This window comes from Geospiza fortis, unplaced genomic scaffold (genome assembly GCF_000277835.1).
Source record: "Geospiza fortis unplaced genomic scaffold, GeoFor_1.0 scaffold412, whole genome shotgun sequence".
In the NCBI taxonomy this organism is placed as follows: domain Eukaryota; kingdom Metazoa; phylum Chordata; class Aves; order Passeriformes; family Thraupidae; genus Geospiza; species Geospiza fortis.
In genome coordinates this window covers 135,903-149,601 of record NW_005054504.1, presented here as the reverse complement: position 1 = coordinate 149,601, position 13,699 = coordinate 135,903, and the positions used below count along the sequence as shown (strand labels likewise).

At 52.5% G+C, this 13,699-nt stretch overlaps 1 protein-coding gene across 1 annotated transcript; it reads left to right on the top strand.

The window, feature by feature from the left end:
* Window positions 1-5: 5 nt before the first annotated feature.
* On the top strand, window positions 6-9,502 carry LOC102044595 (the record flags this gene model as incomplete). The annotated part of the gene is made up of 9 exons (XM_031063435.1): window positions 6-33; window positions 934-1,047; window positions 2,099-3,784; window positions 4,371-4,470; window positions 5,125-5,273; window positions 5,441-5,553; window positions 6,064-6,153; window positions 7,167-7,289; window positions 7,790-9,502. Coding segments are annotated over 9 exons (2,580 nt in total), but the record flags the coding sequence as incomplete, so codon positions are not given.
* Between the last annotated feature and the right edge of the window lie 4,197 nt (window positions 9,503-13,699).

Below are 13,699 nucleotides of genomic sequence, written 5' to 3'. Positions count from 1 at the left end.
ATTCCTGCATCGGGCTCCTGGGCATTTCCGCAGGTAGGGACCGCTCCTGGCATCCTGGCACGGGACACGGGCTTGGGACGAGCTTTCCGGGACACCCTCCTTTTCCGAGGGGGCTAAGGAGGCTGTTTATCCGCAGGCTTCTCTGCCTGGGGTGAGCTTTTCTATCCAGAGATCCCTGCGCCTGCTTTGGCGGCCAACAAAATATTTGTGTTGGCTTCCAAGGGCTGGCCTGAAGTTTTGTACTCGTTCCATGCTGGGAGGGAAGCAAATCCAAACTTTTTTATAGTCACTGTAGTAAATCATCTCGGTTTGGATGCAGTTTCCTCCCCTTTCCTTTTCCAGCCCTTCTCCCCACAGCTCTGTTTTCTGTGTTCACTCCCTTTCACTTGCTCCTCCTTTGTGTTCCATCTTCCTGGATTTTTTCAGCAGGTTTTCCATCAGTACAAGGCTGGAGGGATCAGCTGCAAGGGTGTGTTGTCTGTCTGCTTTTTGTATAACTGGAATAATCGATTTTTACCTTTATCTGGCAACAGGGGAGCACTTTCAGACTCTTTCATATATTCCCAGGATGGTTTGGGTTGGAAGGAACCTTAAAGATAATCCAGTTCCATCCGCTGCCATGGGCAGGGACACCTTCCCCTGCACCCAGCTGTTGCAAGCCCCAATATCCAACCTGACCTTGATGGGATGGGGCACCACAACCTCTCTGGGCAACCTCAAGTGACTAATTCCAAACTTTTTCAAACCAGGCACCCAGAAAGAAGTGAGACCTTGGGCACAAACCGAGCCACACTCCCCCAGCTCCTAAGGCTTTCCTATTTGCAGATCTTGCACTGTTATTTTCCCTCAGTTCCCTGCTCTGTCTGCCCTGATTGTCCCCTGGGTTTTGGGCCAGGTTTACAGGCTCTGTGTGTTTCCCCCTGTGTCCCACAGGCTCTCTCCTGCTGGCCGTGCATTTCTACAGCTCCGCGCAAGCGGCCCCGCTGATCCCCAGCACGGCTCTGGGGATCCTGCTGCTGCTTGTGTCGGCTCTCCTGGCATATGCAGGTAAGATCTGGGGCTGGCCAGCCCCAAACCTCCCTCCCACAGCTGTGCACATCCAGATCTGCTCTGCCCACGGGATACAAACCCTGGCAGCCCCGCTGGGCCACTCATCCCTTCTCCCAGAGGAGTGTGTTGTCCAGAGCAGCTGTGGCTGCCCCTGGATCCCTGGAAGTGTCCAAGGCCAGGCTGGACATGGCTTGGGATGGTGGAAGATGTCCCTGCCCATGGGATAAGCTTTGAGGTCTCTTCCAACCCAAACCATTCAATGACTCTGTGTCAGCACAGCAAATTTTCCATCTATAGGCAAGAGAAGATATCAGTGTTTGTTTTAAGCAAACGCTCTACCAGGATCTCAGAGTTTTAACACACTAAATACACATTTATCTCCCAGGCTTTCTGAGAGTGCTTTCAGCAGGCATGGATTGAAATGTCCGTGGGTAAGTGCCTCTACTTAGCTGACAGAAGAAAATCACTGCCTAGGACAAAACTCACACTTTCTAGAACGAATGTTGAATTATTTATTCTTTGTAACTCTTAGCAACATGAAATCACAGAATTATCAAATCACAGACTTGTTCAGGTTGGAAAAGACCTTGAGTATTGTCAAATCCAACCATCAACCAGCACCACCACCATGGTCACCACTAAGCCATGTCCTCAGGTGCCACATCCGTGTGTCTTTAAACACTTCCAGGGATGGGGACTCCACCACTGCCCTGGGCAGCTGTGCCAGGGCTGGACAACTTTTTGCATCAGAAATTTTCCCTGATCCTCAATCTAAACTTCCCCCAGCACAACTTGAGGCCATTTCCTCTTCTCCTGACTCTTGTTCCCTGGGAGAAGAGCCTGACCTCTCACTACAAACTCTTTCCAGGTAGTTGTAGAGTGGGATAAGAGTGGGATAAGAGTGGCCTCCTTTTCTCCAGGACAAATCCATCATCAGGCAGGACCTGTGCTGATCCTTGTGCCCTAGTGATCCTGCTCCCCACCTTTCCTAACCCCTGCTTCCCACACCCTGTCCAAAACCACAGCCCTGTCTCTATTTGTTCCACAGGGATCCGGAGGAGCCTCAGGAACGCCTCTCTGCTGGTGGCACTGTGCCTGACCCTGTCAGCCCTCTGGAGCGGCTATGGAGTGATCCTCATCCTGGCAGGGCAGGGAGCGCTGCCTGGCCCGGGGGATGCCCACGATGCCCTGGTGCCAGGCCTGGCCACCTTCACCCTGGCCCTGCTCCTGCTGGCCGTGGTGGGCTTCCTCTGTGGGGAGCCCCTCCTGGGCCTGGTGGCCGCTGCCGTGTCCCTGGCCAGCGCCCATGAGGTGGCCCTCCACTGCAGCTCCTCGCTCGGGCCCTCGGCCGTGGCCTGCGGTCACCTCAGTGTCTGCTTGGTTGGGGGCTACTTTGCCCTGGGGAGGATCCTCCGCCTCCTGACCAGAGGGACCCTTGCCCTCCCTGGCACGGATCTCGCCAAGAAGAAGGCCCAGGAGCGGGGCCGGGGCAGCTCGGGCAGCACCAACCCCTTTGCAGCCCCCGGGCTGCTCCTGAACATGCTGTCAGCCAGTGTCTTCTGCTGCAGGCTCCTGGGGGTCACCCACAGGCTCTTCCTGGGCCACGTGCCCTGGCTGTGGGCAGCTGGCACCTACCAGATTGGCATCTGTGTGCTGTCCTACCGTGCAATGGACGCTCTCATGGCCACGGCCTTTGGCTTCACTTCCATCCTCAAACTGGCTGCGGGTTACTGCCTCCTGTACCCCGCCTGGCAGCCAGAGGAGCCGTCTCTCCCAACCCCATTCCTGGTGGCTTTCTCCATTCTTTTTGCTGTCTTGGCTCTTTTTCTCTCCCTTCAGAGCCCTGTGGATGGCCTGTACTTGCTGGTTTTTGTCACCTACTGCATTGCCTTGGCTTGCAGCCCCAGGGGTTTTTTTGCAGGTGGCCCCCAAGGCGTGGCTGTGGCCATTTTTGTGTCCTCGGCCTTGGTGGCTCTGATTCACCTGTACAATGTGAGGGCCAGGGCCAAGATCCCAACAGGGAAGGGTGCTGTGAAGGCCCTCCTTGCTCGCAGCAGCCTCCTGAAGCTCCGGGAGGGGCCAGACCTTCACGCCCCCTACCTGGGCTATTCCAAGTACGCCGATGCAGAGGTCCTTACCTATGCCTGCAGTGTCCTGGCTTCTTTTGCTCTAACAGCCACAGGAGACCCCCAGGCTCCTCTTGCCACCGTGGTCATTCCATGGGTGGTGGTAGCTGGTGGGATCCTGAAGCTCCTTGGTGGCTCAGTGGCCTTTGCCCGGGGTAAAACCCTGGAGAGCAGTGCCTTCATCCTCTACTCTGTCATGTGGATCATCTGGGGCCTGACAAGGTACAGTGGCCTCTGTGGCACTGCCAGAAGCTTCCACGCAGCTGTGGGCATCATTTCCTTCATGCTCTTCAACAGCTTCATTGTCTTCTGCTCACTGTTCTTAAACATGGCCTGGTTCTTCTACTCCCTCACGTTCATGCTCATCGCTGTCAGCTTCCTGCTGGATGCCATCCATGCTCTTCCCACTGGATACGACATCGCTGCCACCCTCATCTTTGGGCTGGTGAGCTTTTATTGCTTCCTGGCTGCCCTGGCCAGCAGCACCTTTGAGGGCTGCTGCTTGCCCGTGGGGAGGCCCATGGTGCAGCTCAGTGGTGTCGGGGCAGGAACGACCAAGTGCCTTCACCTGCCTGCCAGGAAAGCTTCCTCAGTCAAGAGAATCGCAGGTAAGGGGAAAACAGAGGGCAGGATGTGGGGATGGAGGGGAAATTCTGGCAGGTTTTGTAGCAGAACACTCTTAAAAGAACATTATCCCAATCAGAGAATCACAGAATGGTTTGAGTGGGAAAGGACCTTAAAGCCCATCTTGTTCCATGGGCAGGGACACCTTCTGCTAGACCAGGTTGCTCCAAGCCCCATCCAGCCTGGCCTTGATGTGGGAACCTGGATGATGAGGGGATGTTTTGGTAAAGTGGGCCAAGTTACAGGAGTCACGAGCTGAGTAGAGCAGCGTGTCTCCTGCTGTGTCTCCTGCATCATTTCCCTGTGTCCTCATCTGCTCTGAGACCCAGGAATCCTCCAGGCTGGGGCTACCACCCAAAGCTTTGCACAGAGAGAGCAGAGCCAATGCTTGGTCCTTGCTCTCTCCATTCTGGCCCAGAACTTCCCTAAATGCCAGATATCCCCTTGGGAAAATGCACTGCCAGAGCTGGGACAAGGAGAGGAGAGCAGCACATTGTGTGACAGTTCTGCCATGGGAATTGCACCCCTCCCCTGTCACTCAAGGCTCGTGCCCTGTTCCCGTGCCCACAGATATCCTGAGGAACGGTGGCACCTGTGGCATCCCCACGGACACTGTGTACGTGCTGGTGGCCGCCTGCAGCCGGCCTGACGCCGTGGAGAAAGCTCACCGGTGAGTCCTGGCACCTGGGCTGGCCTCAGGAACCTTCCAGAACTCAGAGCTGCTGCCGAGTGCTGGCTGCAGCACCCCCTGAGAGCAAGGCTGCTCAGCCTCGGTGGGAACAGCAAGGGAGGGAGAAGATGCAGGTGAGGAAAGGAGGGAATTGAGCTGTGGTTGTGTTCTGGGACACTGAAGGCTGATGGAGCTGGGTAACTTGGACACCACAAGAAACCCAAACCACTTTTGGCAAGTGGGGCAGGGGGTTATTGTTCTTGCTTGGAGGTACGTGTTGCCACAACAAAACCCCTCTGGTGTAAACTCTCTGGTGTAAACTCTCTGGTGCAAACTCTCTGGTGCAAACTAAAAGCTCTGGTGGAGCCCCTCATATGGGTGGGGTTTCCTCAGAACTTGGGCTGTTGGGACCTCTACTCATCACTACACAAGTAGTTAAAGCCTTGATTTGAAAATAGACATTCCTGATTGGGAGTAACCATTAGTGTTCCTTCCCATACGGTCAGTGGTTGAACAGTCCTACTTCTTCAGACTGGTGACCTGGGGCAGAGCCTGCACACCTTCTCTTAGCTCTAAACCTCTGCAGCAGTTTCCTTTCCTTGAATTTAAATCCTCATCTTACTTCCAGCCTCACCTTTTCTTCCCTCGTTCCAGATCCAAGCGCCAGGCTCAGGATCGCCCCATGTCCCTCTGGATTTCCAGCCTAAGGCAGCTGGAACCTGCCAAGCACTTGTTCACTCCCCTCCTCTGGGACTTCATGGAGGCTGCCTGGCCATCTCCCATTAGCTTGGTCATTCCCAGAGGTGAGGAAATGCTGTTAATTCCAAGCTATCTGGAGAGCTTTGGGTTTGAAATTCCCAAAACTGTGAACCCCTGCAGCACCACATGTTCCATAGGGATATTCCCGTTACAATCACCGTGTTTGGGCTGATGTAAACCCCTAAGTGCTGAGTGACTCTGCTTGGTGCAGGTGAATGGGTGGATTTCCTGGGAATGAAGGACTCTGCTAAGTACGTTGGGACCCCTCAGAGTGTGGCCATCCGCATTCCCGACTGCTCCGTCACCACACACCTCATCGACTTGGTGAGTCCAGCACCTCAGCCCAGTGACCTGAGCCCTTCTCTGAGAAGGGCTGGGGCCTGCAGGCAGCTGGGAGGGATCCATGGCAGCAAAGAGGGGGAAAGGAGCAACCACCAGGTCAGGAAATCAGGAGAATGCCCTTAACAGACACAGTTTAATTTCCAATGTAGCACACTGTTGGAAGCAGGGACTTCTCTGAGGCCGGAATAACTTCAGAAGGTGCAGAAGGTGGCCACAGGAGCTGTGATACCCTGACTGTTCTAGGTCTAGGCAAGTGCTATTGCTGGAAAGCAAGATGTCATTTCATGGCCATCATCAGTAAACCCAAATTTGTCAGTGCTGGGCACTCAAATGCAGTTTGGTGGGACTGTGGTTGCCTGCAAAAAAGGTGCCTCACCTGGGTGAGCCACACTGAGCTCTCTTCAGAGTCACAGAAGAAGTTCAAAGCTCAAGTCACCTGTTTTATCCCCAAAGTCCTGCTCAGAGCTCTGACTCCTGTTTTTCTGTCACCAGGTTGGCCCCATTGTGGTCACATCAGCCAACCCAACGGGAGAGGCTGACACGACCCACCACAACCAAGTGTATGCCAAGCTGGGAGATAAGGTAACCAAGAGATGGGGATGGAAAAGTGCAACCACTTTGTTTCCAGAGGGCAAATCAATAGATGGTATCAGGAATCTGGGAAAGGCTCTAACTTAAAAAATCTCATGGATGCTCCTCATGCTGGTGTCAAAGGGAAATAAGATTTTAAAGCATGGGTCTTGGTGTGAAACCAGAACTCTTCTGCTTTACACAGCGTAGTTATGGCTTGGCAACATGAGTGGGTTCATATTCCAACACAGGATGATGGGAGCAATAAAAAATTCATTCTTGCTTACAGGCAAGCAAATCCTGGTGCCTGGATGTGCCAGGGCTCCAGCTGGCATTGGGCTGTGGGAACTCAGGGATTCACATCTAAGGCTGGGGCTGGTCTAAAACTGGTGCCAAGCTCCAAAGTATTGCTGGCTGTTAGAGCTTTCATGGAAGTGCCATGGTCATGGCCTTTCATTGTTTAGGTGGGAGATCAGGAAAGGTTCTTCCCCCAGAGCACTGCCCAGGCTCCCCAGGGAGTGGGCACAGCCCTGAGGCTGCCAGAGCTCCAGGAGCCTTTGGAAGGGTGGAATTGTTGGGGTTTGTCCTGTGCAGGGCAAGGGGTTGGATTGATGGTGCCTATGGATCCTTCCAACTCTGGATGATTCCATGATTCTAAGATTTCACTGCTGAACTCTGGGACTTTTACATTTTGTGTCATGGTGGCAGCTTTAAACAAGAGATGGTGCAAATCTACCACCTCTAACTCCTCAAAAATCAAAACGTCATACACATTCTCTTTGTGGATGGGACTTCTCCAGAGCTCCTTGGCTGCTGTAAACCTGCCTGTGCTGTGCTGCTGACCTTCACCCCACAGAGCTCTCCCTTGTCCTTCCTTTGAGGTTCATTCACTCCAAATCTAGCACTGGTGTCACTGCAGCAGGGCAGGAAGGAGCAGCATTGCCTTTGATGGGAATTATTTACCGTTGGGAGGGAAAACTCTCCCTTTCCAAGGGGAATTTGGTGAGGAAATCTGCTGGTTTTAGGTGGATGCAGTTCTTTGTGCTGGGCCTTCTCCAGAGAACATTGCCTCCACTGTGGTGGACTGCACCAAGATCGACAGTGGGAACATTGGATTCTTCCGAGTCGGCCTCATCCCCAAGTCTCAGGTGAAATTCAGCTGGGTTTCAATTCCATTCCCTTTCTCCCTTGAATGAGTTTCAGCCTGGGGCTTCCTAATTCAGTGAGGTGACCAAGAAGTCAGTGATAGCACCATCCCAGGCTGTTGTGAGGGACAAGAGCAGAGCTCCATGCTTCTGTCCTGATCCTGCTCTAGAGCACTGGAGCACCTCTGTGGAGCTGGGGAATGGGCAAGGCAGGGCTGATTCATCCATGGAAAGGGCTCTGAGATCCAAGGTCATGGATCTCTGTGGGTCAGGCTCTCCAAGTTCACCCATCCCAGAGACCTCTGAGTGCAAAAATTATTTGTGTCATCCCAAAACCGAGCCAGACACTTGGAAGAGAAGATCTTGTGGAAGGTGTCCTTGCCCCCTTAAGGGTCACTTCCAACCCATTATTTATGACTGTTTGATTATTTCAACAGCTGGAGAAGAAATCAGTGCTCTCCCCTAATTCCTAACCTACTCCCAGCTGTGTCTACTCATTCCAGGTGCTGCAGATCCTGGAGCAGGTGCAGAAGAAACACCTGGTGGTCCCTAGCAGTGGCGCTTGCCCCACAAAAGGCTGGGAAGAGCTCCAGAGTCGTGGCCATGCTGTGCCCAACGGGGTGGGCAGAGCTGCCTTGGTGGAGCCGGATCCTGATCCCGAGCATCACACCCGCTTCTGACTGCCACAGCTCCGGGCTCAGCGGGACATGGGCTGCTGGAAAATGCCATTTCGGCCAAATTGGGCAATGGGAGAGGCTTCCCAGCTGCAGGGGGGCCTCATTCATCTTCCTATGGACCCTGCTCAAATATCCCAGTGCGGTGCTGCCTGGCAGACCCCAGGCACCCAGTAGGAACATCTTCCCTTGGGGACACTGCCAGCTTTCCCTGGAGATCAGCCACGGCCAAAGCAAGCTTTCCTTTGGTGATAGCTGGCCCGGAGTGACAGAGCTTCATCCCTGACACTGGGAGGGAATTCTGTGCGTTTGGGGCATGGAGTGAGGTCAGGCGGTGCAGAATTACCTGGTGGGGGAAAATCACTGCATGAAACTTGAATCACACAGAATCCTTTAGGTGGGAAAAGAGCTCCGCAGTCCTTGAGTCCAGCCACCCCCCAGCACTGCCAGTGCCCCCCTGACCCGTGTCCCCAGGTGCCACTCCACGTGGGGAGGGAGGAGGGGAGGTGTGTCCAGGCGCTTTGCTGGTGGATCCAATGGACTTGGCAGAGTCTGGGCTGGGAGCTGGGGGTGTCTCCTGCTGTGTTCTCTCCACAAGGGAGGTCACCCGTGTCTGACCCCTCTTGGGAGGTCTTTCCTCTGTTGGGAGAGCCCAACAGCCCAAAGAAATGCCATGACCTGAGGTGCCATTTCTGTACTTCACACTCAGTGTCAGGGTGGAATTCCCATCTGGATGACTCCAATATTATATCATGAAAGGTGCTGGAGCTTTAGGGAAGACCCTCCCTTCCCGTGGTAGGAATTTCAGGAGGGCAATCTCCATGTGTTTGAGGATGCCAGGAGCTGGTCTCTTGCCTTACAGCCCAACTCTTCCCATCTCATGGCACGTTTCCTCCAGAGTGCAAATTCCATAGGATCAGAGGAAGGAATTCCAGCCACTCCAGGCAGTCATCTGTCTTCTCCAGCTTCTCTGCAAGTTCCTGAAATACAGGGAAGGAGTTGGAGATGTGCTCACCCATGACCTTGCTGGCATCACTGGGATATGGTGGGATGGCTCCTGGAGTGCAGCAATGGGAGGATGTGGACCTTTTAGGAAGGACAGGCAGTGTGGAGTGGTGGCTGCTGAGCAGGAGGAGTTGGGAAGGAGCCTCAAACCTTCGTGAGGAGTTTTCCTTGGCAAACACTGCAGTTATGGCTTGTTTCATCTCCAAAAACTGCTGGTCTTATTCTTACCTGACTCAGGTGCAAGGTGCTGATCAAACTCCAGCTGAAACCAATCCATTGATCTTTGATTTCACCTGAAGCTGTGCTGGAATTTGAGGATTAAAGTGGTGCAGTCGGAGGAGATCAACCTCGACGAACTCTGGCAAAATGGGGTCTCCTCAACTTGTCCTCACAGAGCTGGCTCTCTTCCTGCAGAGAAAATTCTAGAGAATTAAGTGTGTTCAATAATTTTGCTGATCTACTTCCTGTATCTCCTTGGAGTTTATTAAAACTGATTTTTAGAAAGCAATAAAATATTTTCAATAAACAGATCTCACACAGAGCTGTGCAATCGTGACAAAACCTTGTGGGGCAATGGGTTCTGGAAGTTGATGTTCCTGGCCATGCAGGATCCAAGCAGGATGTCAGGAGGAAATCAAATTGTGACACTTCCAGGGTGGGGAAGAGGAGGGAGGGAGAAGATAACTCCTCACAGCAGCTCCTGGTACCAGCTCAAAAATGCCAAGGCTGAATTTCACCCTTTAATCACTAGAAAAACCCCATAAACACCAAAATCTGAGGGAATGTGATAAGGAGTGGAAATCTGGAGAGGTGCTGAGACATCACAAAGCGTTTTTGTGAAGGAAAACTGCCCTGGCTTAAATATACCAGGGGTGCTGCTGCCCTGTGCTGCAAATAATGATTTTTTAGTGTGGCACAAATTAAAAGTGGCTCAAGAAACTGTGTTCTTCACCTGATGCTTTGTCTGGATCCATTTTTCCTTTTTGTCTCCATAATTTTTTTTTGGGTTTTATTCACAGAAAATGTTGGTTTCAGTCTCGGGACACTGTAGGAAGCATTTCTCACTTTGCTGAAGTGAGACAAGGAGAGGTTTCATTTCAGGCATGATTTTACCCCACCCACAGCTCTCCTGTGTACCAGCAAACCAGAAAGGAACAGCTTAGGGAAAAGGGGATTTAAATGGGATCTTTCACTTAAATCAAGGCAAAAAAATATTTCTACTATTTCCACAGTTTCCCATCATTTAAGGGGAAGCAAAATATTTTTGAAGAGAAGTGGAGAGATGAAAAAAGTTGCTGTTTTAAGTGGCAAATCCAGTCAGAAAGGGCTGAGATAAACATTTGAATATTGGGGTACATGTGCTGAAAAATCACAGATCAGATCTATATTGGGCTATCAACAAGAGTATTTTCATGACTAAAGCTGGAGGTTATGGTCAAGGAAGGTTGTCCAGGCTCCTCAAGGGAGAGCCTCACAGAGCCCTTCTGTCCTGCTCAAGGGGAAGGAACTGCTCCCATGTTCTGGATAAGAGGGACAGGAGGGGATGTGAGGTCCTCACACCTCCACCACAGGAGGAGGGAAACCAGAAGAGGCCCCTCTGAAACCAATTTTGGTTGCATTGTCAATGTCTCGGAGATCTTTAGGCCTGAAAGGTCACCCTGGGAGACAAAACAACCTCATGAATGGGGCTCTTTGTGAACCAGCCAACTCTGCAATCCCACTGGGGCTGGAAACAGCCCGGGAAGAAGGGCTGTCCCACCTTCCTTCTGCCCTTTGTGGAGTCTAGACACCCGTGTCAATGGAAAAAAGATTAAATAAGGATGTAAAAGAAGTGTATTTTCCAGTGGCAGGAAAAAGCCAGCTCACCCTTCGAGAATAGAGCGGTGCCATGGGGACAGGAACTGACTCAGTGCCATGGCCAGGACATGCCGTGGGGTGGGTGCGCCTGGCTAGGCTCTTCGGAGGGGAAGGGCGGCCTCCCAACCACGGCTGGGGCCACACCAGCCCGGCAGAAACCTTGGGACACAGGCAGGAATGTCCCTTGGCCACTTCTAACCTTCAGGAACTGGGAGCTCAGGGAGGATGGGAACATCAGATGATGTTGGAGATGATCTTGGAGATCTCCTCCAAGCTTATCGGTTCTATGGTTTTATGGCTCTTCTCTTGGGCTCTTTCTCCTGAAGAGTCAAAGTCTGCCTTGAGATGGGGTGTGGGGTGGAGGAGAAACTTGGTTGGGTCATCTTCAGTCCAAGCCAAGCCCAGTGATCTTGGCAGGGTTGAGGGCACAGCTTCTGCAAACATGGCCTGCAGTGGGTTCTTGTCATACTCACCTCGCTGCGTTCCTCCTGCTGCTCCTCCCTTTCCCAGCAGCAGCCCGGGGTTATTCCTGCAAAATCACCAGATAATCAGCTCTGTCAACAACAGAGAAACACCAGGGTTCAAAATCCTGGGGCAGGTTTTCAGCTGCTCCACAGAACAGCCGGGATTTAACACCCGAGGGGGCTGAGCTGTGGTGCCCAGCTGAACACCCTGGTCTGGGGCCATCCTGGGATCCCCACATTCCTGCCACAGGGAACGCTGGATTTAGAGATGGCTGGGTGACAGCAACGGGGCCCTGAACCGAAGCAAAAATTAACTGTTAAACCCCAGAATCCCAGACTGTCTGAGGCTCAAGGTTCATCTCATTCCACCCCTTGCCATGGCAGGGACACCTTCCCCTGTCCCAGGTTCCTCCAAGCCCCAGTGTCCAGCCTGGCCCTGGACACTTTGTCCTTTGCTGTGCATCTCCCTCGCTGTGACTCTTGGTGGTCCTGGAAGTGCCTGCTGTGGAACAGCAGAGAGAACTTATCTCCCTAGGGAATAGATGGATTGTGTACAAAATCTTGGAGGAAAAACCAGCTTTCTGGAAATCCAGTTTTTGAGATTTAACAACAATTAATGGATTAATTAAATCCAGTTGTGACTCCATCATGTTCTTCCTCTGATTTGAAGATTTCCATCTCGTCTTTCTGCAGGGCACTGCCAGCTGGGGCTGAGGGAGGAAAGGGTCTATGGGAGCTGCATCCTTGGGCAGACCCTGGTGGGGTTATGGGATCACTGGATTTCCCTGCTCCATTCCCATGGGTGCTACCCCTCTCCTGCTCCTTCCCAACCCTACAGTCACTCCAGGCCCTCCTTCCCTTGCAAAACCAACTGAGTCCTAATTGGAAGCACAGGATTCTCTGGTGGGAATTAGAAATGGCAAGAGAAGTGAGGAATGAGGAAGGGATAAGGAAGGAGCAGACATGGAAGCTCACTGCTAGTTTGGAAGTGAAAAAAGAAACCAAGTCCAGATGTTTGGACTGATGCTCCCAGTGCCAGCAGATCCGGGGGATAACAGAGCAGTCAGGGCAGGAGGTCGTGTGGGGCTGGATGGGGAGGTCTGCCCTGAACATCCAGTTCAGCAGCTCCAATAAATACCTTGGGTGAAAATCTCATGTTAAAGGGTCGACATTGTCAGTTCTTGTGAGAACTTTTCATTCCTTCCTGGAAAACACACAGAGATCTCACTCATGTTATTATCTTGTTCTAGATAGCAAAACCCAGGAATTTCAGCAAATTCTTCTGCTCTGGCCATGAGATGGATGTCAGGGTTGGGGCAGTTGTCCTGAGAGAGAGGTTCATGTGTCCCAGCAGCTGTGGAACAGTCACTGAGGTCCCTCCAAGGCCCAGGCACCTCTGAGGAGCCTCATGTTCTCACATCCTGCTGCAGAAGAAGATTCTTTGACATCTCTCTGCCTTGGCTCTGTGCAGTTTTCATGGTCCCATCCCAAATTCAGAGACATAACTGGCATTCCTTGCTCACTCAGGTGATCTCCTCCTCATGGGGATTCCCCATGTGAGCACCTCCATTCCCATACCCCACTTTTCATGTGCCCCACCCAGCAGGAAGTAACGTGGGCCTTCTGTGAGGTGTTTTTGTTCCTTTTGTGAGGAGTTTCAGTAAATGCCCAGCCCCAGATTCCTTCCCCGACACAGCACCAATTCCTGAAGTGCTACAGCCCCTTCCTCCTTTGGTGTCCCGTGCATCTCTGCTGTTTACACCACCCAGCTGCTGTCTTACCTGCTGAATCAGCCTGGATTCAGGTGATCATTCCCACTGCTGTGGGCTCCAGCATGACCCAGTGAAAACTCCCAAAGGGCCAGGATATGTCCTGGTTTCCTTTCAGGAGTTCTTTAGAACCCGGAGGGTGGGTGGGTATCAGCAGCACTGACCCTGCCCCAACCACCCTCACCTTATCTCCTCAAAATTCCCAGAAGTCCCCAAACCACCTCTGGCATCCTGTGCTTGCAGCCTTCCCAAGGTCCCTGTTGTTCCACACTGGGATATGAGATCCTACATGACCCAAGGGGTCCCACAGACCCCTCTCCCCCTCCTTCCCAACCCTACAATCGCTCCAGGCCCTCCTTCCCTTGCAAAACCAACCAAGACCTAATTGGAAGCCAGGATTCTCTTGTGGGAATTAGAAATGGCAAAAGAAGTGAGGAATAAGGAAGGGATAAGGAAGGAGCAGAGATGGAAGCTCACTGCTGGTTTGGAAGTGAAAAAAGAAACCAAGTCCAGGTGGTTGGACTGATGATTACCAACCCCAACGAGCCCATGGCTCCGTGGCTGCTGGGATGTGGGGTACAGGAACAGCTGAGCTGGGCTTCCCACAGACATTTAATGGTGATCCTGCTCTCCAGCTCACTTCC